Source organism: Jaculus jaculus, chromosome 3 (assembly GCF_020740685.1).
Source record: "Jaculus jaculus isolate mJacJac1 chromosome 3, mJacJac1.mat.Y.cur, whole genome shotgun sequence".
NCBI classification, from domain to species: Eukaryota; Metazoa; Chordata; class Mammalia; order Rodentia; family Dipodidae; genus Jaculus; species Jaculus jaculus.
This window is the reverse complement of record NC_059104.1, coordinates 176,488,944-176,516,326: the sequence shown is the minus strand read 5'-3', so window position 1 is coordinate 176,516,326 and position 27,383 is coordinate 176,488,944. Positions and strand designations below refer to the sequence as shown.

Here is a 27,383-nt window from a genome sequence, read left to right as displayed (position 1 = left end):
GGGGTCTCGACTCCAAACCCAGTGTTGTCGGGAAGTGCCCCTAAGCCAATGTGCACGTCATCATGTGTAAGCATGCACACACGCGCGCACACACACACACACACACACACACAAACTCTGCTCCACTGTTTTATTAAACCAGACGGTCTATAATGCAGGAGGTTCTGGTACATTTAATTTTCTTATTGAGTCCATTTTACTAAAAAAAAAAAAAAAAAAAGGACAAAAAACATATAAAACACTTTAATGTATCTTAGAAAATTTAGCAAAAAATTAAGAAATTTGAGCATATTACATTGTACAATGCAAAGGTAAGAACGCCTGAAAATTATAAATATTTTGTTCCCTCTCAATATAGCAAATCACAAAAAGCCAGATTTTTAAAACACTTTTCATGCATAATTCCCATAGGTAATCCTATTCTTAGTATGGAAAAGGGCTGATTATGACAAACATTCAAACATTCCTGAAAATTTCTGTACAGTAATTACAAATGGAAAACCAAAGGGTCTGAAGGCACTTGGACAGCTGAAACCGCTTTAACTATTAGGGGGGATTCAACTAGCATCACCCCAGATGGGGTTCACCTCTATGCTGTCTTCTACAGCCATGGTTTTAAGATGCTTGCTTTTGGGGCACAGTACCACTGAAGCCAATGTGTAAGTGAACAGCACTGCACATGACATGCACACCTTCTGCCTAGACACATTACCATGTGACGTGGGGGCAGATGGTCTTCAGGCTGATGACCCGGGCCAGACAGTACGGTACACAGAAGCCCCAGGCCATGTTTCCAGTGAGTAGTGGAAAGGCTAGATTTAAGGAGGGAGGATCCACATGGCAGAAAATGGCACAGTCCACCGCCACCCCACCCCACCATGGGCTAATGGACCTTACTTCTCCCACCTCATGCTTCTTTCTACAGTCTCGTTCTCTGTTCTCTGTTAAGGAATCCCCTGTGACACAATTCAACCACGGCAAAGGTCCTGTTCCTCACTGGTCTAACACACCTGTCCACTGCCAAAAGCACTGGTAAGTGGCCAGACAGAAACCAACACTAACATGAGCTCTGAGATTTAAAAGACTCACTACAAGGATATTGTAGATAAAAACCAATGCTTTATAAAGGCAACTCTAAGAGATCATTAAATAAAGTTACACCTGTATTATTAAACAGTCCAACACTTTAATTTCCAAAGGCTATTTCGTTGGCAAATGTTTTCCAGTCATAAAAGATCAAGATTCATGGAGTTATATTCCAGTTTCCCATCATGTAAATAAATACTCTGAAATCTCTAAAATCGCACACTCTAGATGGGTCTTTTTGAATGGGCTTCCTCACTGCTCTGAGGCCAGCAGTACAGTGAAAACACATGAGACTCTAACCACTCTACTCAGTTCTGCCTTTTCTGTAACACCTAAATTACCCTTACACTTCTGTACAATATTAAATATCATGGCTGCCGATGGAGTTCAGCTGCTTATAAATTACTTGCAGTGAGGGAAGGCTTAACTTCATAAATACTATCTCCAATCAAAATCAGATTATATACGAAACCCTTCCTCAATACTTGGCTCGAATGAGATGCACAGATCCCAGCTTCCCTATTACAGTTCCTTTCCTGGACGCCTCCTCCACTTCACCCATGGAGGAAGGGAAACAGAAAAGCTGTCCTCCTGATGACAGTGACCACAGCACCCTGGCGAATGCCAACATCCTCGGGACACTTCACATCCAACCAGCCACATACGGTCAGCCTCTGTCGTCGGTGTGCGTGCGATCTGGTCATGAAGCACCCAGTCGATGGTTACTTCCACTGAGCCTCCCTACCTTTCACCAGATGGTGCATGAGGGGAAGCACACGGCTTTGCCAGGCAGCCAGGGCAGAATGAGGTTGAGGGCATGGGCCAGGGGGATGCTTTGCTTTGAGGCGAGGGTGAAGGAAACAGGAAGGTGTGAATGATGGTCAGAGAAAGCAAGCTGGGAAACCTCACCCACCAGATTACTCTAGAAGGGCATCCAGGAGATGACAGAGACTTCATGACTCGCCATCAGAGCACCAACAGTGAAGGCCTGCCAAGTCACCTGGCACTGGTGGGCAAGCTGACCGGCCCTGCAGAGAGGACCCAGGGATCCGCATAGATCCGGTCTGCAAGTGCTGAGCAGGATGTGGCGTTCAGCAGGAAAGGCGGACGTCTCTCTCTTCAGGAATGGTCCTGATTTGCAGGAAGCAACACACGGACCCCACCGGCACGTGAGAGACGAAGAGCTAGAACAGCAAAGCTAGTTTCTTTTGTCCTGGGCACAAAGCTCTCGGCGGTAGCGACAAGGTGATTTAGAGGACTTCTGCGCGCATGCGCAGTCACTCCGTGGTCTTTTTTTCTTTCCAGTTCTTCTCTCTCTCCTCCAGCTCTGCCTGGGTGAACGCTGCAGGCCCCCAGTTAGTGATCAGGTGAGGGTTCTTTGAACCTACGCGACAGGCATGCGTTCAGTGAGGAAAGCCTTACACCCTCCAACCACCCATCATCTCTCCATGATGAACACATAAACCTTTCTACTCCTAGAATACCCTGGGCAGCCAGGCATGGTGGCGCACACCTTTAATCCCAGCACTCGGGAGGCAGAGGTAGGAGGATTGCCATGAGTTCGAGGCAACCCTGAGACTACATAGTGAATTCCAGGTCAGCCTGGGCTAGAGTGAGACCCTACCTCAATAATCATCATCATCATCATCATCATCATCATCATCATAATACCCTAGGCTGTAGAGATGGTTCAGAGGTTAAGGCACTTACCTGCAAAGCCCAAGGATCAGAATTTGATTCCCCAGTACCCACATAAAGCCAGATGCACTAAGGGGCATGCAATTGGAGTTCGTGGAAGCCCTGGCACACCCATATTCACTCTCTTTCTGTCTGCCTCTTTCTCTTTCTTCTCTCAAATAAATTAATTTTTTTAAAAACACCCAAAAAAGTTGGGCATGGTGGCGCACGCCTTTAATCCCAGCACTTCGGAGGTAGAGGTAGGAGGATCTTCAAGAGTTCAAGGCCACCCTGAGACTACAAAATGAATTCCAGGTCAGCCTGAGCTAGAGTGAAATCCTACCTCAAAAACACAAAACAAAGCCGGGCGTGGTGGCGCACGTCTTTAATCCCAGCACTCGGGAGGCAGAGGCGGGAGGATCTCTGTGAGTTCAAGGCCTTCTTGAGACTACACAGTGAATTCCAGGTCAGCCTAGGCTACAGAGAGACCTTACCTTGGCGGGGGGTGGGGGGAGGGTGGGAAGCACACAAACTAAAGGGACTGCAAGATGCACACCTGGTGCTCTTACATAATAGAGAAAGTGACCCTCCATGGCTCTGCCTGAGTACAATTCAAATACACAATACAACAGAAGATAAAGACATGCTTGGTTCATATTACCTGGCTCTATCAACCGTATCAGCCCCTCATGGTGGGCCACTTTGTCCTTCCAGCTCTTGGTCGTATTAGCTGCCATCTCCAGCTTCTTTTTAACTCCCTAGGACAAAGGGACAGTTTCAGAACAAAACAGCAAGGACGAGCCCCGTACTGGACGCCCCTCAACAAGCCGGAGCCCTGTCACCACGACGTCACCGAAGCCCAGGCTCACAGGGTTGAGCGGTGTGCTAGGGACGACGCGGCAGTGCTGGGCTGGAAGCCGGGCCCTTTGATCCCAAAGCGACTCTCACCGTGTTCATGGGGGGCTATGATCCTTGGGGCCTAGCCTCCCCAAACCCACCCTTCACTGACCCACCTACGCTACTGGATGAATCTCTCTCTAACCAGCTGGCATCGCCAACCTTGTCAGGAGCAGACACTGAGCACACGTACGTGCTCTCTCCGGGGGACACCATGGTGCCCAAGGAGACTGTGTCTGTCAGCACCCAGAGACTTGTGCCAGCCTCACACCTCAGCCGCCTCTCTGCCACCATGCGCCCTTCCAAGGAGGTCTGAGTCACCACACTGAGGGGGGAGGGGTCGGGAGCAAGCGACCTCCTACAGGTGTGAGCCTCCCCTGCGTCCTTGGAATTCATTCTGCAGCTTGGCAGAGAACCGTCTGTTCACATTCCCGTGCGCTTCCTGTCTCCTGACTGGTGGACAGACAGACAGACCTCATGCTCTTTAAAATCTTCCTCTTTCTTCCCTACACTAAATAACATCCTTCCTGTAGAACACGCTGACAGCTAAGCAAATATTCTGTTACTCAACAACGTGAGGTTTGGGGTTTTTGGGTTTTTTTTGTCTTTGGTTTGGTTTTTGCAAGGCTGGGGACGGAAGCCAAGGCCTCGTGTGTGCTTAGCATGCCCTCTACCACGGAGCTACTGAACGGCGGCCCTGGCCCTACAGAACGCTGTCGATAAGCAGCCACGCAGGCGAGCGCAGGGCCGAGTCGGGACACCTCATACTGCTCCAGGGCCTGCCTCCGCTCGCGCTCCAGCTGCGCCAGCTGCGCCATGGCCTCCTGCAGGGCCCGCTCCTTCACGACGCGCTGCTGCTCCAGCTCCTGCTTCTCTGCCTCGGTGGTCTGAATGGCCTGCTGCTGCTCCAAGTGCCACTTTTCCAGCTCCGCCCTCTTGGAAGACTCCTCCTCCAACAACCTGCAACGGGGAGGAGACTCGGTCATGTCCTGCCTCACACCACAGCAGGCTCTGACGGGTATGCATGTCAGAGAGGGGAATTCTGTCTTCAAATGCACCTCTCATTTTACAGGGAGGGCAGTGGGAGCCAGAGAAGCACCTATCCGGAAAGCTGGCAAGCAGCCCACGTATCCTGCTCTAAGCTCTGTCCGTAAAGAGAAAAGGAAAGAAATATAACATTTAGGCAAGCCTGACTGTGGGCTGGGCACCGGCTGACAGTCAGGTGTTCGCTCCATGAGTCCCCGGCATGTACTTAAGTGCTCTGACTATATTCACATGGGGGATGAGGAAAGTGAGGCAAAAACTTAGCCATCCACCTGCCAGGTGGTGGGGCCAGGTCAAAATCTGTCTGGTCGCTACAACATGAAGACATCTCGTCATCTAACAAAAACCTATTACCAGGGAAAAGCTGATAATTAAAGTAATGAAGATGAAGGGAGAAAGAGCTATCACGGGGAGACTAGCAGATGCTGTTCACTGAACAATGACTATATGCCAGGCCCTTTATCTCCTTGGCTGGGCCCCAACAACCCTGGGAGGTCTCAGCCCCCCCACTGAAGCATGTGGAAAGTATAGTGATCGCAAGGGCGCCACACAGCTCACAGTGGATTTCCCCTCAGCTGTGTGGGACCGCCAAGTGTTAACAGACTGCCTCGTTGACATTATCTGGCTCTTTAGATAAATAAACCAGCGCACAGCCCAAACCTGCCCTGGAGGTGCAGACGGTGTGGCCAGATGCCAAGCCTGGCCCAGGTACAGGTCCAGTAAGGAGCCACACGAAGGAGTCACATGTCAGATAACCGCGATGCCCTCCAGCACCCGCCCTTTTACAACAGTCCACCAGCCAGACTCAGAGTCCAGAAACCTGCTCTGGCTCCTCCGAGTCCCCTGGATACCACGCCCACCACGGAGCTCAGACCCACAGCTGCAATGCCGTTTATTCCCCCGCTCCCAACATGTTCTATGCACCCTTGAGGTGACTTGGCAACTGGAGACCGGAAGGACCTGTCATTCACTCTGGCACTATGGAGGGGGAGAGGACGTGAGTTGTGGCCAGGCTGCCCAGCGCCTGAACCCCCTTCACATGGTCAGACAATCCGCATGCACAGTAGGAGTCATGGGAGGTGAAGCCCGTCTTCAAGTATAGTGCCACCAAGCAGACACCTGCCTCCGCTGCAGAGATGCTCTAGCAGTTAAGGTGCTTACTGGCAAAGGACTCAGGTTCGATTCCCCCAATACCCACGTAAAACCAGATATAAAAGGTGGCACAGGTATCTGGAGTTCATTTGCAGTGGCTAGAGACCCTGGCATACCCATTCTCTATCTAATCTGCCTCTTTCCCTCCCTCCCCCTCTCTCTCTCTCTCTCAAGTAAACAAATAAGTAAATATTTTTAAAAAAAAAAAAAGAAAAGAAAAGAAAGAAAGAAAAAAGAGCTGAGCTTGGCTGAGCAGGGGTCCCTCCTCGAATTCTAACTCAGGTAATCATCTTGCTGGTGGCAGCAGGACAATGCAGCTGCAGTGGCATGTCCCCAGGGCTCATCCCCTCCTGGCTGCAGACACTGCTCATGGCCTGGCCGCTTGCCTCTCCTCTGAATTAGAGAGCTATTTACGAACACTCCCATAAACCATGTCATTGCCTTAGCCGATCCAAGTCAGTTTCTGTGGTTTGCAAACAAACCCCTGACTACAGACCTCAGTGCCTCAGTCTCTTTGTGTCTCGGCTTCCTCGTCTGTGGGGGGAGAAATATGCCAAGTGCACGGGCAAGCCCGTAGTCCCAGCACTCAAGACGCTGACGCAAGAGGTGTTCAAGGCCAGCCTGGGCAACACAGCAGAGTCCCATCTACAAGACGGGGAAAGACCCCACAAAAACTATGCCTTCCCTCAGCTGTTGAAGGAAGTGATGTGGGCAAGGTACCTCTGCCTACCGCATGGCAAGTACCGAGTCAACGACAGCTCGTATTATGAGAGCGCGGGTCTGACTCCGCACACGAGCGCACCACACTCGGTAGCTGCCTAGGAGGGAAGTGAAACTCTGGCTCCTTTCAAATGAGCTGCTATTAAGCCAAGTCTCCTGGAGCCCAAACTTACTCTTTTGATATTGTAAAGGCTCTGCTTCCTCTAAAACTGTCACTTCTGCCTGGCAACATCTTTTTTTTAATGCTTACTTGACATTCTATATATATCTTCCCCATCTGCAAACGAGGTTAGAAAAATACAGATGGAGTGACTACCAAGGGACAGACATGATGCTAAACACTATGTCCACAATAATATCTCACTCATCTTCACAGGCCTAGAGCTGGCGATCGCCCTGACTGTACAGACATAAGGAACTAAAGGTGCAACACAGTGAGGTACTTCCCAAAAGTTAAAGCCAGAAAGTTCCACAGACAGGAGTTAAAGCAGCACCTCACTCCTGAATGCAATCCCTTCAAACACAAGCAAGGTATTATATCAGGTAGAAGAGACTAGTGTCGTGTGGCCTTGTAGATACAACTTGGATCCATCCATTCATCCATTCAAAAACCAGCGCACCAGCCACGCCGTAATCCCAGCACTTTGGAGGCAGAGGTAAGGGGATCACTATGAGTTAAGGCCAGCCTTGGACTACATAGTGAATTGCAGGTGAAAGAAAAAGTTCCTTGGTCAGGGCACTGGCGATCCAGCTCCGGCGGCCTAGCATGTATGAAGGCCTGGGTTCAGTCCCCAGTCCCACATAAACCATTTCTGAGACTATAAACTGCCAAGAACAACTTGCCATTGTTTTAGGGAAGGACAACACAGGAAGATCACAAGTTTGAGGCTGGTCTGGGCTACAGAGTGAGACCCTGCAAGTACCGGAGGACTAGCTGGAAGAAGAAAAGGTTCAGCAGGAGTGGGAGGGGGTGAGACAGGGAAATGGGGGTGAATGTGATAAAATACAGTATATATAATTGTCAATAAATAAAGTAAAGGGTCTTTTTTTTCCTTAAGCTTTTTACATGTACCCTGGGTCTAAGGTTGTTTCCTTTAAGGTGTCAGTGTTTCTAGTCCAACTCTGCGGTCAGCTCCATAGCAACGTCCTTGTTTTTTGTGCCCAAGCCCATCCAAAGAGTGAGGAGCAAGCCTCCTTTGACAATATGACATTAGACCCAGCCTTCAGGGACTTGCCTCACTTAAAAATGACCACTAGATGGCACAAATTTGTCTACTGGAGGTCTGAAAACTAAGAAGAAAATGTAGACTAAAATAATTACATTCATAAAACAGCCTTTGTACAACTGAGAAAAAGTAGAAGTTGTTGCTCAGTACTTTCAGCTTACTGGACCAGAGCAACATATAGTCGCTGCATTTGTATTCAGAGTTTGAGCCAGGCATGGCGACTTGCCTCAGAAACAAAAAAAGTCTGAAAACACTTTTACTATTTATATACAAAATAGCCCAAGCTTTTAAAATAATAATACCTGTGCCTGGCTTGTATTCACAGATAGCTTGACTCAGTAAATCTAGGGCGAGACTCACAGGTATATTTTTAAAAACCTCTGAAAGCAACTCTAATACACACATATACTATAGGTAAAAACTACTGGCTTCAGGGATAGAGAGAAGCCTTAGAGGCTAAGGCGCTTGCCTGCAAAACCAAAGGACCCAGGTTCAATTCCCCAGAACCCACTTAAGCCTGATGAACAAGGCGGTGCATGCACCTGGAGTTTGTTTGCAGCAGCTGGAGGCCCTGGTGCACACTTTCTCTCTCTCTCTCTCTCTCTCTCTCTCTCTCTCTCTCTCTCTCTCTCTCTCCACACCACACACTTTCTCTCTCAGTCTCTCTCTCAAATAAATAAAAATAAAACTACTGGCTTCAATTATCCAAAAATTTTCCCATTTCAATGTATCATGTAAGTCCTCAATACCATGAAAAAAAAAATCAGTTTTACTCCCTTCCATAAACACTAAACGCCTGGTACTTTCTGGAGTTATCTGGCTTTCTGTGACCCAGTCTCTCTGCTGTGTTAACATCAATGTGACCCTCAAAACTGCAGAGATGCACCAGGCACGGTGTTGTACTCCTTTAATCCTAGCAATGAGGAGGCCGGGGTAGGAGGACTGCTATGAGTTTGAGGCCAGCTCGAGACTAATTCCAGGTCAGCCTAGGCTAGAACGAGACCCTACCTCAAAAAAAAAAAAAAAAGTAGAGATGCGTGATGTCTGACCTCTGAGTTCTGTACATGAGTCATCTATGAACGCTCAGCACAAAACAAATTATCAAGTGGCTCAAAAATGCCTGATGTCAGTTACAATGCCACACTCTGGGGATGGCTTAGTGGTTAAGGCACTTGCCTGCAAAGCCAAGGGACCCAGGTTCGATTTCCCATGATCCACGTAAGCCAGATGCACAAGGGGACACATGCATCAGGAGTTCATTTGCAGCACCTAGAGGCCCTGGAGCACCCATTCTCTCCCTCTCCCGCTCCTCCTCCCACCCCTCCGGTCAAATAAATATATAGAAATAAAAATGTATTTAAAAAAAACAGAATGCCAGTCTGTGGGAGTGACACGGGACTCCCACATTCCCTGCAATACATCTTCTGCTTAACGATACTGCCACAGCACTGCCGTGGCTCCAGGTACCCGGCTAACACCATGGCACAAGGAACACATGCCCATGGCAACTATAAATGCCAGTAAATATGCCAAGCATGTATTTTTTTATTCAGAAGACAATTTTCTCTTAACAGAATCAAGGTTTCGAAGCAAAATCAATTTACTTTTGAAGTTACTTTTGGAAAAGTATACCCTGCTTCTTCTCTCTCCACACGGGGAACGGCAACAAAAATACCCTCCCAGTTCCCTTCGAACGTGCCTTACAGCTCAAGGCCCAGGCGCCCAGCGCTGACCAGCACTGCCTCGGATGCAGCATCTAGAGAAATCAAAGGCGACAGCGGGTAAAGTGGGAAGAGGGAAGCTCACATCTGCTCTCTGGGGTCTGCCCTTTGCCCCCCTTGCTACTCTGAAGGCTCAAGCACAATTCTTCCCCGAGAACATGACTATCATAAACTGTAAACCTGATTTTAAAGGCCGTGAGATGAGAGAGGGAACTTCTTTCAGGGCTGGAGAAATGCCTTGGCGGTTAAGGCATTTGCCTGAGAAGCCTGAGGACCCAGGTTCAACTCCCCAGTACCCATGTAAGCCAGATGCACAAGGTGACACATGTGTCTGAAGTATGTTTATAGTGACTAGAGGCCCTGGTGCACCCATTCTCTCTCTGCCTCTTTCTCCCCGGCCCCCAAATATATAAATAAAATAAAATAAAATAAAATAAAATAAAATAAAATAAAATAAAATAAAATAAAATAAAATAAAATAAAATAAAACTACTTTCAAAAACAGTTAAAACTGGGACTTCTTTCTCTCCCCACCTGGAATTCACTATGTAGTCTCAGGGTGGACTTGAACTCACAGCGATCCTCCTACCTCTGCCTCCCAGGCGTTGCGATTAAAGGCCACGCCCGGCCATATTCCTATTTTGAGACTGGGATCTCAAGCAGTGATTACTGAAGGAATGGTACTGCGGCCGGAGGCAGCCCTGCGTCTGCATGATTGGCCCTCTCTAGGGTGGAGAATGACCACCTCCACGCTGGTGGACAGTCCACACCATAAGTAAGGGCACCCCCATCACACACCTACCAGACGACTCTCAAACAGCTCCCCAGGCAAAGGTGTTGAGGGCCCCAAGATAAGAAGAAATACCCGAGTGGCCAAATCTCTAAGGGTTCCCTGGGCTGGCACATGTCAACACAGTCGGCGCCAGGGCTGACAGCCCTCCCTCCCCACCGCTGCCCATCGTGCCCCAGCAGACCGCGCCAAGGTGAAGGGTGCTGCGAGCTGGGCGGGCACCTGGCCTGAAGCTTCCGCACCATCTCTTCGTCTTGCCGAGCCTGCCTCTCGTCCTCCAGCGCCTCCTGCAGCTTGAGGTACATGTCTTCCAGCTCACGCACTCGCTGCAGATACTGCTCCAGCTCGGAGGACTTCTGGGCCACCTGCTCCTCCATCTGCTGTCTGATCTGGAGGTGCAAAAGGGTCATGGTGCCGCTTAAATGCAGGTTGTTCTCCCTTAGGGCAAGGCTCCCACTCCACCTCCAACCCCAAACTAAATAAAGGTGGAGGAAGTGAGCGTGTGTGCCCAGTGCCCAAGAAAAAACAGTTTCCTGCTCTGGGTTATTTTCTGTCCTTTCTGCTCTGTATTGTTATTCAAGTCAAGAAAGCAGAATGTCTCTTCAAATTCTTTCCTGTCTCAAAGCCAAGCCTGCTCTAAGAGGAAGGAATGACCCCTCGCTCACTGGTCAGAGAAAGGGGAAGGGTGGCCCGGCCTGCAGACTGCCCAGGGCTCTCCCTCCTCCCACCTGCCTCCTCCCTTGTCCCCAGTCACCTGAGCCCCAGGGGAGTTCAAGCAGTATCAATAAGCATTAGGGGTTTCTTTTCCAGATCAAACCATTTTTTTTTATCCTTGTCTTAAAAATAAAAAGAAAGAGTTGGGGATAAAGCTTACTGACACTTGCCATGCATGTGAAAGTCCAGGGTTCAGTCCCACATACCAAAAGAAAGAATAAAAAAAGAAAGGAAGGAAGGAAGAAAAGAAGGAAGGAAAGAAGGAAGGAAGGAAGGAAGGAAGGAGGGAGGAAGGAAGGAAAATCTCAAATATAATACTGTAACATGTGTCTCCGCAGTTTATAAGCGATTTTCACTACCATTAGCTCGCTTTGTCCTCACGAGCATCCTGAGATCACAGGATAATGCCTGTTCCAGGAGTGCACGCCCGTGCTCAGGGAGGGCAGGGAGGAAGAATGGCCAGGTCTCCAGCTCTGAGGGTGTTGCTGTTCCTTACATCACGCCCACCATCTGCAACGCGAGCTCGGAGCTGAAGTTAAGCGGCCAGGTGATAAAAGGTGATGTCGTGGGTACGTCGAGACAAAACTCGGCACTCCACTCACTGCGTCCCAATAACCAGCTAAGCACACGGTGACCTGGATCTTGGGAGCCACTGAGATGCCTCAGAGCTACCCAGAACAGCAAAGCAGATCAGATGTTCCCAGGACTTCGCTCGGACATGACAGAGGAGAAATGTCATCACACCTATATTCACTTCCTTGCAAACCCTTTATTTTCCAAGCCAGAAGCCTTCGGAGAATGAAAGAGATATTATTAACAGTTCTCCTAGGATGGCAGGACTCTGCAAAGCTAAGCGGGACAGATCATCATGCTAGCAGGCTTTATCACGCCGCTGCATTCGTTTCTGCTTAGGAGGTCTTACAAACAAGGTTCCTGTCCTGGATCTCGACATCTCTGGCACAGTGCCTAGTAAACAGAAGGAGCTTGACAGAGGGAGGATGAGCAAGCACGGAACTTTCCCAGCAGACAAGTGGCAGCAAAGGCAGGTGAGAAGATGCGCCCCTGCAGCCCCCAGGTGCCCCCTCTGCTGGCCAGGCTGGCTCCAGGGGCGCAGGCCGCAGTCCTCACCAGCTTCTCCCGCTCCAGCTCCACGCTGAACCTGGCCTGCAGCTCCACTTGAGTCTGCAGGCGCTTCTGCTCCTCTTCCGCTGCCCGCGTGGCTGCTTCCTCCAGTTTCTACTCGAATCAAAACCCACCCCCAGGAAAGCGAGATCGTTACAGCACGAGAAGAGACCCACCTACACACACCAGAGAAGCCAAGCATTCTTTTGTCTGTTTTGTTTTTCTTTGTTTTTTCTTGGGGTAGGGTCTCACTCTAGCCCAGGTTGACCTGGAATTCACTATGTAATCTTAGGGTGGCCTTGAACTCATGGCGATCCACCTACCGCTGCCTCCACAGTGCTGGGATTAAAGGCATGTGCCACCACGCCTGGCTGCCAAGTATTTTTTTAAAAACTTTATTTTTATTGATTTATTTTGAGAGAGAGAGAGAAAGAGGGAGAGAGAGAATGGGCGTGCCAGGGCCTCCAGCCACTGCAAACGAACTCTAGACACATGCGCCCCTTGTGCATCTGGCTTACATGGGTCCTTGGGTATCAAACTGAGGTCCTTTGGCTTTGCAGGCAAACACCTTAACCACCAAGCCATCTGTTAACAGAGTTCATGTTCCAGAAAAATGGAAGGCTCTCCATGGACCTTTTCCCCTAGCTGAATAATCGTTAACTGACAACTGTCATTTTTCTATAAAAAAACAAAAACACTTAAAGTCCCTGGAAGCCACTCCAAGGGCCTGGCATGCAGCAAGGCCAGCATTCATTCATCTAAGAAAACGTGCTGGGCTGCAGCTCCGCGTGGGAGTGCTTGCCTAGCATGCCACAACCCCAAAGTGAGTAGTGCCCACCCTAAAAATAACAAAATCTACTAGATCTGAGGTAGAACCCTCAAAGTCTACAGCAATTAAGGCACAAAGCCATCCCACCTCGCCACGATGAGAAGGAAGCTCTGTTCCTGGCAGACAAGACCAAGAACAGCCTCAGGCTACACTCGCACCCCAGCAGGGTGGGCCATCCATTTCTCACCCTGCCCTGCCTTTTTGGCAGAATCTCTTCCAGGCCAGGAAGGCTGGGGTTCCCTTTCTTCACTAGCCCCTCACAGTGCAGGCAGGTGTCCATCCCAACTACCTTGTGGGGCAGAAACCCCACAGTGAGCGGTAGAATGCTGCTTCGACGCATTTTGGTTTTCTGAGACAAGGTCTTACTATGCAGCTCAGACTGAACTAGAACTTGCAATCCTCCTGCTTCTGCCTCCTTATTGCTGGGATTATTGATGGGCACCACCAAGCCTGGCCTTGCCTAGAGATAAAGGCAGATACTGCTGCTCTCCCCAAAGAAGTGACATAGTATTGCTTTTCTTTTTTTCTCTCTCTCTTTTTATTGACTTCCATAATTATATACAACAAACCATGGTAATTCCCTCCCACCTGCATTCCCCTTCACAACTCCACTCTCCATCATATCCCCTCTCCCTCTCAATCAGTCTCTTTTATTTTGATGTCATCATCTTGTCCTCCTATTATGATGGTCTTGTGTAGGTAGTGTCTGGCACTGCGTGGCCATGGATATCCAGGCCATTTTGTGTCTGGGAGAGCACATTGTAAGCTGTCCTACCCTTCCTTTGGCTCTTACATTCTTTGTCACCTCTTCCACAACAGGACCCTGAGCCTTAGAAGGTGTGATAGAAACGTTTGAGTGCTGAGCACTCCTCTGACTTTATTTGAAAGTGTGAGAATGTACAAGCCTGTGGTGGTTTGAGTCAGGTGTCCTCCACAAACTTAGGTGTTCTGAATGCTAGCTTCCCAGATGATGGAGATTTGGGAATTAACATCTCCTGGAGGGAGTGTATTGTTCGGGGCGGGCTTGTAGGTGTTATATAGCCAGTTTCCCCTTGCTGGTGTTTGGCACACTCTCCTGTTGCTATGGTCCACCTTTACGTAGGCCAGGGGGTGATGTCCACCCTTTGCTCATGTTATCGTTTTCCTCTGCCATCGTGGAGCTTCCCCTCGAGCCTGTAAGCCAAAATAAACCTCTTTTTCCCACAGGCTGCTCTTGGTTGGGTGATTTCCACCAGCAATGCGAACCGGACTGCACCAGAGCCTAAGGATACAGTGAAAACAATGGAGAGTTTGGGGGTAAGGAATGAAGAGGAGGCTGGGGGCTCCATCCAACTAGCCTAAGTCTGACAAAGAACCAGGGAAGACACAGCTGAGCAGAGGCCTCCAGTGGCAGGATCAGAGAGGGGCCCTGAATGCACACAGGCCTCAAAGTAAATGACAGCGGACTGTGGGTCAATTTAGCCCCCAGGGTTTGCAGGAAACACAGAGCAACAGCCAGGAGTTAGTGAACCCCAGCCGCTGGGGGTAACACCAACAAAGGCAGACAGCTTAACAAAAAGCAGAGGAAGATACATCCAGAGAGAGGGTCATGTGTGCACCCATGGCTGTGCCTCTGAGGAGCCTGGAACGAGTCCAGCGAACGGTTCAGCCAGGTCACGACAAGACAAGCAGAGGTGTCAGGATGAGGATCCAGAGCAGCTCCAAAATGTTATCTTCCAAAGCACCCAGTTTTCAGGAGAAAACCCTGAGATGGGCAAAGAAAACAGGAAGTGTAACCCCTTCGTGGGAAAAGCAGGCTTTTCCCACTTTGAAGACGCTTTGAAGACGGCCGGATGGTGCATTTACCAGGCTTCAAAGCATGCAAGCATACATCAAAAGAGAATGAAAGGAAACCACGCCTTCAGAAGTGAGGGAAGGAATAAGAAGATCCCATCAAAGGAGTATTAATAAAGAGACAAAGAAGGCTGCGGAGATGGCTTAGTGGTGCAGGCCCTTGCCTGCAAAGCCTAAGGACCCAGGTTCGATTGCCCAGTACCCACATAAGTGAGATACACATTGTGGCGCATGCGTCTGGAGTTTGTTTGCAGTGGCTGGAGGCCCTGGTGTGCCCATTCTCTATGTGCCTCTTTTTTACTCATAAATAAGTAAATAAAAGACAGAAATGGTTTTTTTAAAAAATGGAGATTTTGAAGATATCCAGTAAATAAAATGAAAACTTGATTACAGGGGCTGGGGAGATTGTTCCCTGGTCAAAGTCACCTGCTTGCAAAGCCTGACAGCCTGGGTTTGACTCCCCAGTACCCATGCAAATCCAGATGGAAAAAGTGGAGTAATGTCTGCACGAGCAAGAGAGCTGGGCGTGGTGGCACACGCCTTTAATCCCAGCACTCGGGAGGCAGAGGTAGGAGAATCGCCTTGAGTTCGAGGCCACCCTGAGAATACAGAGTGAATTCCAGGTCAGCCTGCGTTAGAGTGAGACCCTACCTTGAAAAACAAAAATAAACAAACAAACAAAAATAGTCCAGTCTTAGCTGGGTGTGGTGGAGCACACCTTTAATCCCAGAACTCGGGAGGCAGAGGTAGGAGGCTTGCCATGAGTTAGAGGCCACCCTGAGACTACATAGTGAATTCCAGGTCAGCCTGGGCTACAGCGAGACCCTACCTCAAAAAACCACACACAAAAAATTATTTTTTAATTCATTAGAGAGACTCAACAGTGTATTTGAGCTACAAGAAGTCTCCACTGAAAAGAGATACAAAGAAACTATGTAGTCAGAATAGAAAAAGAAAAGAAAAATGAACAGAGCCTCAAAGAAATATAGGCACCATTATGCACATCAGCATCCCCACAATGGAAATACAGGGAAAGGAAAGAAAATAAGGCAGAAAACTATTATATAAATAGACTAAAAATGTGTCCAACTTCATGGAAAACATTAGTCTACATATTTAAAAGTTAATGAACTCTGAATGGTTAAAAATGAAGACAGTGGGGCTGGAGAGATGGCTTAGCGGTTAAGCGCTCGCCTGTGAAGCCTAAGGACCCCGGTTCGAGGCTCGGTTCCCCAGGTCCCACGTTAGCCAGATGCACAAGGGGGCGCACGCGTCTTGAGTTCGTTTGCAGAGGCTGGAAGCCCTGGCGCGCCCATTCTCTCTCTCTCTCTCCCTCTATCTAGCTTTCTCTCTGTCTCTGTCGCTCTCAAATAAATAAATAAAATATTTAAAAAAAAATGAAGACAGTGGTACCCACAAATATCATAGTAAAACTGTTGAAAGGTAAAATGAAAACAAATTCCCTTCTTTGTGTGCATGCGTGTGTGTGTGTGTATGTGTGTGTGCGTGTGTGCATGCGTGCATGTGCATGTGTGCGTGTGTGTGAGTACCCAGAATCTCTTGCTACTGCAAGCAAATGTCTGCCCAGCTTTATGTGGATAGCTACAGAACTGCACCTGGGCCAATAGGGTTTGCAAGCTCGTGTCTTTAATCACTGACCCGCCTCGCCAGTCCTGAAGAGAAGTCATGACGTGGTAAAAGAAGTTGATTGACCACAGGGGAACACAAGCCAACCAGAGAGCTGGTACCTCACCAGAAGCCCGGGACTGGTCCTGCAAAACACTACACATGAGGCTGCGGTATGACATTTCGGGTCGGGAGCACTTCACTGACGAGCCCCAGGCCACTTTTCTTCTCCAGTGCCGCACCATTCAAGATGGTGGCTATGCCATCAGCCTGGCTCTCGTGATTAAGGATGTACACACACTCTGACAAAGCAATCCTGTTTCTGTGTGTTTATTCCACAGAACTACAGAGCGTGTGTGTGGACGTATAAGATGGTACGAGTGTTGCCCGGAGAGGCGGCTCAATGGTTAGGAGCGCTTCCTGTGCAAGTATGAGGCCTGCGAAGTTCAATGTGGCCATGTGCATCTGTAACCCCGATTCTGCAGGGCAGCAGAGACACAAGAACTGTGGGAGCCTGCAGAAAAACAGCTCCAGAATCAGTGAGAGAGTCTGGCTCAAATAAGAACAGGAGGAACAGTGATGGAGTAAGATACCCAACATTCTGCTCTGGCTGCCACAGGAGAGCACATGGGTGCCACATGGATGCACACACAAGATCAAAAAATAATAATAATAATAATAAGTGGTACAAGTTTGTAACTCCTAGAGCACTATTAAAAATAAGCACTGGGACCTCATGAAATTACAAAGATTTTGCACTGCAAAGGACACAGTGAAAAAAAGCAAAGAGGCAACCTACAGAATGGGAAAAAATCTTCACTAGCTATATATCTGATAGAGGATTAATATCCAGGATATACAAAGAGCTCAAAAAGTTAAATAATAAGGAATCAAACAAGCCAATCAAAAAATAGGCTATGGGCCGGGTGTGGTGGTGCACGCCTTTAATCCCAGCACTCGGGAGGCAGAGGTAGGAGGATCGGGAGGCAGAGGTAGGAGGATCGCCGTGAGTTCAAGGTCACCTTGAGACTCCATAGTGAACTCTAGATCAGCCTGGGCTAGAGTGAGACCCTATCTCGAAAAAACAAAAACAAAAAATAAAGATGGGCTATGGAGCTAAATAGAGCATTCTCAAAGGAAGAAATACGAATGGCATATAAGCATCTAAAAAAATGTTCCACGTCACTAGTCATCAGGGAAATGCAGATTAAAACTACATTGAGATTCTATCTCACTCCTGTCAGATTGGCTGCCATCATGAAAACAAATGATCATAAATGCTGGTGGGGAAGTGGAAAAAGAGGAACCCTTCTACACTGCTGGTGGGAATGCAATGTGGCCCAGCCATTGTGGAAATCAGTGTGGAGGTTCCTAAAACAGCTAAAGATTGATCTGCCATATGACCCAGCTATAGCACTCCTAGGCATATATCCTAAGGACTCATCTCATTTCCTTAGAAGTATGTGCTCAACCATGTTTATTGCGGGAAATGGAACCAGCCTAGATGTCCCTCAACTGATGAGTGGATAATGAAGATGTGGCACATTTATACAATGGAGTTCTACTCAGCGGTAAAGAAAAATGAAGTAATGAAATTTGCAGAAAAATGGATGGATCTGGAGTGAGGTAACCCAGGCCCAGAAAGCCAAGCGCCACATGTTCTCCCTCATATGTGGATCCTAGCTACAGATGATTGGGCTTCTGCGTGAGAAGGAAAATACTTAGTAGCAGAGGCCAGTAAGTTAAAAAGGGAAGAGAAAGGAAGGGAGGAGGGTACTTAGGTTGGTATTATATATACGTAAGTACAATGATTGAGATGGGGAGGTAATATGATGGAGAATGGAATTTCAAAGGGGAAAGTGTCGGGGGGAGGGTATTACCATGGGGTATTTTTTATAATCATGGAAAATGTTAATAAAAATTGTGAAAAGAAAAAAAATAAGTGATTAGGCAAAATCTAAGAGGATATAAATAAGCCACATGAAAACCTACTTTTTTGGACAATGGAACACTCAGAAACCATAGATTGTAATTAGAAAATTTTCAGTGCCAGGGATGGGAAACCTTCCAGTGAGTTGTTGGCCAGAGAGGTCCCTAATGCCCCCAAAACAATACAGGCCATTTCCAAGGCCCTTGGTTTCCCAGAAGGAATAGATGGTAAGACCCTAATGCTGAGAACTCCACATACTTGAGCTGCAAGGCCACTGAGAAATCCTGCTGGAGCTGAGTTGAAAACCTCCTCCATGTAGACTAGCTGAAAGAAAGCTGGAAAATGCCACACTACATGCAGTTCAATGGGAGAGAGAGAACTCACCAGTGAAGATACTCAACAGTGGACATTGCAAGCCTTAAATTTGGCCAGCCAGGCCAAATGAGCCAATGGGTACAACAGTGGCATATCTGTTATGGGGGAAACCAACCACCCTCTAATTTGACTAGAGGTCCACTCCATGGAGGGAATACATCCCTGATACTGAAAACCTACAACATGGGTAGTCATAAGCCCTAAGGGTGTAACGTCGCTGCTGTCTGGCTAAATGTATATACTATGCTCACCAAACAGCTCAGTAAGCACTTCTCTTAATGTTCATACTCATATATTAATGCTACTCTCACTTTTGGTAGAGAACCTTTTCTTTTCAGATGGCAGTGACCTTGGGATGACTCAGAAGACACCATGGTACTGAGAAGAAGTGACAGAGGAGTGCTCAGCACTGAAATATCTCTATCACACCTTCCAAGGCTCAGGGTCCATTGTGGAAGAGGTGGTGGAAAGAATGTAAGAGCCAAAGGAAGGGTAGGACCCCTTACAACGTGCTCCCCCAGACACAAAATGACCTGGATATCCATAACCTTACAGTGCTTGACACTACCTACACAAGACCATCACAAAAGGAGGAAAAGATCATGATTATTAAAATAAACACGATAGAGAGTGGAGTTTCAAAGGGGAAAGTGGAGCGAGGGAGAGAATTACCATGGGATATTGTTTACAATTATGGAAGTTGTCAATAAAAAAAATAGAAAGGAAAAAAAAGAAAAAAAATGATTAGGGCTAGAGAGATAACTTAGCAGTTAAGGTGCTTGCCTGTGAAACCTCAGGACTCTGGTTCAATTCCCAGTACCCACGTAAGCCAGATGCACAGGTGGTATATGTATCTGGAGTTTGTATGCAGTGGTTAGAGTCCCTAGTGCGCCCATTCTCTTTCTCTCTCTCACAAATAAATAATTAAATTTTTTTTAAATGATTAGGGCTTGAGAGATGGCTTAGCAGTTAAGACACTTGCTTGTGAAGCCTAAGGACCCACGTTCCACTCCCCAGATCCCATGTAAGCCAGACGCACAAGGTGACATGTGCAAGGTTGCACACAAGCAGAAGGTGACTCAAATGTCTGGAGTTTGACTGCAATGGCTGGAGGCCCTAGCACACTAACTCTCTGTCTCTCTTGCTCTCTCTCATTTAAAAAAAAAAAAAAAGGCCAGTCTATTGGACTTGCCTCAAAATAAATGATTAAAACAATCTAGGGTTGGAGAGATGGCCCAATGGTTAAGGCACTAGCCTGCAAATCCTAACGACCTGGGTTCAATTCCCCAGTGCCCACACAAAGCCAGATGCACAAAGAGGCACATGCATCTAGTATTCATCTGCAGTGCAAGAGGCCCTGGTGTGACAATTCTCTGTCTGTGCTTGCAAATAAATAAATTTTTTAAAATCTAGATGTCCATCAATAAGGGACTGGTTAAATAAGTAATGGCACAGCTATACAACAGATTATGCAGCTATAAAACATAAGGAGACTGCCTCTATACAGATATGCAAAGATCCCCCAAATAGATGCCCTGAAACTAGATGCAGAGCCGTAAGGTCAGTGCATACTTTTCAGGAACTAAGAAGAGACCCACATTCCCAGGGCTTACAGGTGAGCGGACAGTCTGAACAGCAAGGAAGAGCACAACGGGCTTCTTTTTTTTTTGTTTGTTTGTTTTTGAGGTAAGGTCTCACTCTATGTAGCCTCAGGGTGGCCTTGAACTCACAGCAATCCTCCTACCTCTGCCTCCTGTGTGCTGGGCTTAAAGGTGTGCATCACCATGCCTGGCTTACAAGGGACTTCTTTAGGGACACTGCAATTGCTCTGTATTCTGTCCCTGACTGAAATAAGAATTTAAGCACACCTAAAAAAATCATTCAAAAAATACAGAATGAGCTGGGCATGGTGGTGCACACCTTTAATCCCAGCACTCGGGAGGCAGAAGTGGAAGGATCGCCATGAGTTCGAAGCCACCCTGAGACTACATAGTGAATTCCAGGTCAGCCAGGGCTAGAGTGAGACCCAAAGAAAAATTTAAAAATACAGAATGAGGGCTAGAGATGACTTAGTGGTTAAAGGCACTTGCATAGCTTGTCTGCCCGGCTTGGATTCCCAGTACCTACATAAAGCTAGACAACCACGCTCCCCCTGCACACCCACCTTCCCCTTGCACACCCCCCGTACACCCACCTTCCTCACGGTCTCCAGCTCCTGCTGCTTGTTCTCATTGGCAGCCTGGAGCTCCTTCATCTGCCGCTCCAGCTCCTCCTGCTCCGCCAGCAGCTTCTTGCGGAGTTCTTTGCGACGCTGGCGGGCTTCCTTGTGTGGTGGAGGGCTGCCCAGCTTCAGCAGATGGATGGTAGAGTGGATGGCTGTGAAAGGAGGAGACAACGACAGGAAATACACTTCAAATGTCTATAACATAAACAGCACAGTAGGGAAAACATGCGAGAGATTCCAAGCGCCAGTGCAGTCTGTGATAGCGCCAGCGAGCGGGGTGGCCCCAGCAAGCATCCGGCCTCTGCAGCAACAGTTGCTGCCTCTCCAACATGCGGAATACGAGGGCTCAAACCCCTTCCCCTCCACTTCCACAACTGTACGCTGCACTTACAAAGCCACTTCAGCAGGAACACTGGCTGCACTGCACACATTTTAAGAACATATGGAGGCTGGAGAGATAGCTCAGCAGTTAGAGGTTCTTGCTTGCAAAGCCTGAAAGCTGGGGTTCGATTCCCCAGAACCTACGAAAACCCAGGTGCACAAAGTGGTCTCAGCCTCCCAAGTGTTAAGACTACAGGCATATGCCAGTACACCTCTCTCTTCTCTACATGTCTCAAAATGCTACATAGGACACACCAAAGACAGAGGGTCAGAGTTTCTGGAATCTGATCTGGAGCTGACTACATTGAGTCTGTCTCTCAGCAAGGGCCCATGACATCATCTCTCTCTATGCTCCCTTCCTGAAATAACATCACAGTAGTTTCTATTTATTGAAAATATGCTTGGTGTTTATAAAGGATATAAGACCTACATCTATGCATGTATTATCTCATATAAATTCTCATATAAAATCTGATTTCTTTCCCAGATTTTGTTGGATTTTTTTTTTTTTTTTTTTTTTTGGTATTCATTTGTTTGTTTTTGAGGCAGAGTCTTACTCTAGCCCAGGCTGACCTGGAACTTACTCTGTAGCTCATGTTGGCCTTGGGCTCACAGTGATCCTCCTACCTCAGCCCCCTGAGTGCTGGGATTAAAGGCGTGCATCATCACACCCAGCGCCTGGTCTTTCCAAACTGCTCAAATTTAATTTTTTGACTAAGACTTATACATTGTTTATATCCAAAAAGCATGGAAGGAAATTCAGAGAACATTTTCTGCTGCTCCTACCTCCATGGACAGAATTTCCTGCCCCAATAACAACCAACACTTTCTTCTGCATGTTCCCTGAGGTATTTCTTTTTTTTTTTTTTAATTTTTTTTGTTCATTTTTTATTTATTTATTTGAGAGCGACAGACACAGGGAGAAAGACAGATAGAGAGAGAGAGAGAATGGGCACGCCAGGGCTTCCAGCCTCTGCAAACGAACTCCAGACGCGTGCGCCCCCTTGTGCATCTGGCTAACGTGGGACCTGGGGAACCGAGCCTCGAACCGGGGTCCAGAGGCTTCATAGGCAAGCACTTAACCGCTAAGCCATCTCTCCAGCCCTTTTTTTTTTAAATTTTTTTTGTTCATTTTTTTATTTATTTATTTGAGAGCGACAGACACAGGGAGAAAGACAGATAGAGAGAGAGAGAGAACCCTGAGGTATTTCAAGCACATGAATATGTTTATATACCTTCCACTTTGTTTTTTCTTCCTTTTTTAATGAGAGAGAGAGAATTGGTACAACAGGGCCTCCATCCATTGCAATTGAACTCCAGATACATCACCACTTCTCTCTCTCATTTTGCCTCTCTCTGCTTGTAAATAAATAAATAATAAAAATATTTTTAAAAAAATATAATATTCAGAATTCAGTATCAGTATGAAAATTAAATCTCGTGAGTTTCTCTTACTAATTTTGGAATGTTGTAATATTTTAGTTTTCAAGCTACTGACTCAGGCTGGAGAGATGGCTTAGCAGTTAAGGTACTTGCCTTCAAAGCCTGAGGACCCAGGTTTAATTCCTTAGAACCCACAGAAGGCAGATGGGCATGGTGGTGCATGTGTCTGGAGTTCGTTACAGTGGCTAGAGGCCCTGGCGTACCCATTCTCTCTCTCTCTCATAAGTAAAAATAAGTTTTAAAAGTTTACTGATTCAAGTTTATTTTCTTAGGATTATTACTAAAGTTATTGATTTCTTGTGGAAGCAATGAAACTTGAAAAGCTTTTGAATATGCAAAAATTACCCTTCTGAAGCTGGGCATGGTGGTGCACGCCTTTAATCCCAGTACTCGGGAGGCAGAGGTAAGAGGATCACCAAGAGTTCAAGGCTACCCTGAGACTCCATATGATTCCCAGGTCAGCCTAGGCTAGAGTGAGCCCTGCCTTGAAAACTAAAAAAGCAACAACAACAACAACAACAAAACTCTTCTGTTTTACATATGAACAGAAACTCAAGATCATTCTAATATATTTCAAGGCCTTAAAAGGGGAAATTCCACACTCTTTAAATGGCAAAAGCAGTGAAACCTAAAATCTAGTTATAATGTTCCAGCAAGTTCATATGAAATAAATTGGCAAAGCAACTGAGAACTCACCTTGGCTTTTTTTCACCAACTATGTCAGGAGAAACAGCTACAGGCAGCAAGGACACGGTATTACGGTAGCATCTTTCACAGGATCTGGACACAGAAAGGCCACTCTCGCAGCAATTAACAATGACCACCTACCTTGAATCCACTCTTGTTTCTTCTTCTTGTCCGAAGCACTGATTTCAAAGGTCTTATCACAGCATTTTATTAGAAAAAGACATTTCTTTCCATCTTTGTCAGGCAGAGACTAAAACAGAAAAACATAATTAGTTATTTTAATTTTACATTCTTGCAGGGCATGGTGGCGTACGCCTTTAATCCCAGCACCCACACAGGAGGCAGAGGTAGAAGGACCGCTGTGAGTTTGAAGCCACCCTGAGACTACAGAGTGAATTCCAGGTCAGCCTAGGCTAGAATAAGACCCTACCTCAAAAAAAAAAAATAATAATAATTAATTAAATTTATGTTCTTGAGGACATCACAGTTTTTCACAAAGTTACTGGCTACAAGTAAATTACTCAAGTAGGTGTAGTAACATACACCTGCAATTCCATCATTAGGTAGAAGTAGGAGGATCAAGTTCAAGGCCAGTTTTGGTTACAAGGCAAGTTCAATGTCACCCTGGGCTACATGGGATCGTGTGTGTGTGTGTGTGTGTGTGTGTGTGTGTGTGTGTGTGTGTGTGTTTGTGATCCTGTGCTACAGTAAGATCCTACCTCAAAAATAAAGCAATAGTCCCAGATCTTCCAGTATATGAGTAACTTCACCCATTATCATACTGAACATTTGTGCTGTACCATCTTTTGGATGACTCCATTTTACTCAATGTCCCTTCCTCATTGAGCATTTTTTACTTGGTATTTTACTCAGTGTGCGTTCCTTAAATGTACAAGTGTATGGTTGAATCCTTGTGCTTTATTCACAAGTATAAGACAAAATAAATTCATATTAGAAATAAATTTGGTCAAGCTATCTTTAGTTTTTGCTTGAGAAACCATGGTAGGTGTGCAGTATTGTGGAAAGGTCAGTTTGGGGATTGCCTTAAGGCTGCAGAAGTCTGGAGAAGTGAGGATGAGGAGGGCCTCGTGAGCAGCAGGGGGCAGCATCGGGCAAGCGGGCACAGGAAGAGCAGCCAGCTTACCTCCACACAGCAGTTTGCATCCAAGAGGATGTCTCCTTTCTTGTCTCTCAGGTCCTCACTCACGTAATACGATATTATGCTAGGTTTTAATACAAACCAGCGCTCCGTCCAGTTTTTCCGCCGGTGGCCTTTTTTCATCATGTAACCCTATGAAAGATTAACCTCGTGTAAATGCTCCTATTTTTATTTGTAAGAGCAGGAGTTTTTCTCCATAGTCATGTCTCCTACAGTATCTGATATATGATCCTGAATACACAAATGTCCATGATGGGTATATAGATGCTCATTATACTAACCTATTCATTTGAAAAAAAAATTCCTAACTTTAAATCTCAGTAAATTAAAACCTCAGCCAGTGAAGGTCAGAAGTTGGGAAACTGGATTCTAAATTCACACTCTAAGCCCTACACCTCACTCCCACAGATCAGCCTTACACGTGTGCACTTAGGCTGGGAATGGTGGCACACAACAAAACCCACCACTCGGGAGCCTGAGGCAGGAAATCAATAGTTTGAGGGAAGCCTGGGATACGTAGTAAGACCCTGTCTCAAAATAAATGGATAATTATCCAATTAACTTTTAAGTTTCACTTGATGACTATGCTAAGCAACAATCATGTCACTCATTCACTTGTTTGCTTTCCTAACCCTTGAACATTTAAACAAACAAGGTCTCACGTGCAATCCATCTGGGGTCTGTATGTAAAGGGGCCTAAATGTCTTCTTCAGAGAGACTATGTCACATTTCTTTATCAAAACAAACCTTACACAAGTTAAGCCTTAACTAATGCTTATTAAGCAAAGGGACCAATAAACACCTACCAAACAAAAAAGGAACAAAGTAAAGAAAGCCAAGACAGAGCTATTATTCAATATAATAATATAAGGTATTAAAAAACCACACACACACAAATATATATATATATATATACACATATATATACATACATATATATACACACACATACATATGTATATGTATATATCCTATTTAAACAACAGTAAGCTCATTTGTTAAATGCTGAGAAAGCAAAGATGATTAGACAAAGCAACCTTGCTATATGGAAGCATCTTTTTTCTAAAAGTAATGATATTTTTTCTAATCTTATAAAAATAGTATAAAACCAGACAGGAAGAAAAAAACAGGCAGGAACCATAACAATATAGCAAAAGGATAAAGAAGAAAATAAAATTGACCAGAACTGCACACTCCAGAAGCAGCCACTGAGAACGAGGGTGAGCACACTTCCAGACAGCGCTAGCCACCTACGTTATCCCGCATCAGGGTTACGAGACGCCCACCGCTCTGCAGACTGCTGTTTGTTTTCTTGACAATAGACTATGGGTATCCCTCCACATCAACGGATGTGGATGCCCACATGGCAGGGCTTTTTTTTTTTTTTTTTAATAGACTGAAAGTGTTATTAAATAGTCCCTTCAAAATAGTAATTTTTCAATTCTTATTTTTTTTGTTTTGTTTTGTTTTTTGTTTTTTCAAGGTAGGGTCTCACTCTGGTCCAGGCTGACCTGGAATTAACTCTGTCATCTCAGGGTGGCTTTGAACTCATGGCAATCCTCCTACCTCCGTCTCCCGAGTGCTGGGATTAAAGGCGTGCGCCACCACGCCCAGCTTCAATTTTTGTTTTTATTAGTTTGACTTTGTTTTTATTTTGACAATTTTTTAAATTTTTTGTTCATTTTTATTTATTTATTTGAGAGTGACAGAGAGAGAGGGAGAGAAAGAGACAGATAGAGAGAGAATGAGTATGCCAGGGCTTCCAGCCACTGCAAACGAACTCCAGACGCGTGCGTCCGCTTGTGCATCTGGCTAACGTGGGTCCTGGGGAATCGAGCCTTGAACTGGAATCCTTAGGCTTCACAGGCAAGCGCTAAACCACTAAGCCAGCTCTCCAGCCCTATTTTGACAATTTTTATAGTTGTATAATGTACGTTGATCACAATCCCCTCCCATTATCTTTTGTCCTCTCTCTCCACTCCCTCCCACTGAATCCCACCTTTAATTTCCTAACTAATTCCTCATCTACTTTGATGCCATTTGCTCTATTTTGTTTTGAGATAGGGTCCCACTCTAGCCCAGGCTGTCTTAGAACTCTCTCTGGAGTCCCAGACTGGCCTCAAACTCCCAGCGATCCTCCTACCTCTGCCTCCCAAGTGTCTTGTGGTCCACTGAGTTTATTTAGGGTTGCCTACATGAGTATGGGTGAGGAATTATTTACCAAAGCCATGCACGTATCAGTGGCTGCACCACTGCAGAAAATGTCTCCCAGTCCCAGCCAATAACTCCTGAGAAAGAGTCTTAGTTCTTTATTTATTTAAAATTTTTCTTTATTTTTATTTATTTATTTGAGAGCAACAAAGACAGAAAGAGGCAGAGAGAGAGAGAGAATGGGCACACCAAGGCCTCCAGCCACTGCAGACGAACTCCAGATGCGTGTGCCCCTTTGTGTATCTGGCTAACATGGGTCCTGAGGAATCGAGCCTCGAACCAGAATCCTTAGGCTTCACAGGCAAGCACTAAACCGCTAAGCCATCTCTCCAGCCCTACATTTATTTATTTATTTATTTATTTATTTATTTATTTATTTTTGAGGTAGGGTCTCACTCTAGCCCAGGCTGACCTGGAATTCACTATGTGGTCTCAAGACAGCCTCGAATTCTCGGCAATCCTCCTACCTCTGCCTCCAGAGTGCTGGGATTAAAGGTGTGAGTCACCATACATGGTTTAATATGTTTGTTTGTTTG

At 46.4% G+C, this 27,383-nt stretch overlaps 1 protein-coding gene across 1 annotated transcript in view; it reads right to left on the bottom strand.

The window, feature by feature from the left end:
* Positions 1-224: 224 nt before the first annotated feature.
* Positions 225-27,383, bottom strand: part of Swap70 (switching B cell complex subunit SWAP70) — an 80,695-nt gene continuing 53,536 nt past the window's right edge. The window contains exons 5-12 of the mRNA XM_004650873.3: positions 24,622-24,768; positions 23,619-23,727; positions 20,937-21,118; positions 12,156-12,263; positions 10,536-10,702; positions 4,422-4,620; positions 3,425-3,521; positions 225-2,470 (exon numbers count right to left, since the gene is read on the bottom strand). Coding sequence (XP_004650930.1) covers positions 2,364-2,470; positions 3,425-3,521; positions 4,422-4,620; positions 10,536-10,702; positions 12,156-12,263; positions 20,937-21,118; positions 23,619-23,727; positions 24,622-24,768 — 1,116 coding nt within the window. The 3' untranslated portion in view covers positions 225-2,363. The remainder of the gene's footprint in view (positions 2,471-3,424; positions 3,522-4,421; positions 4,621-10,535; positions 10,703-12,155; positions 12,264-20,936; positions 21,119-23,618; positions 23,728-24,621; positions 24,769-27,383) is intronic.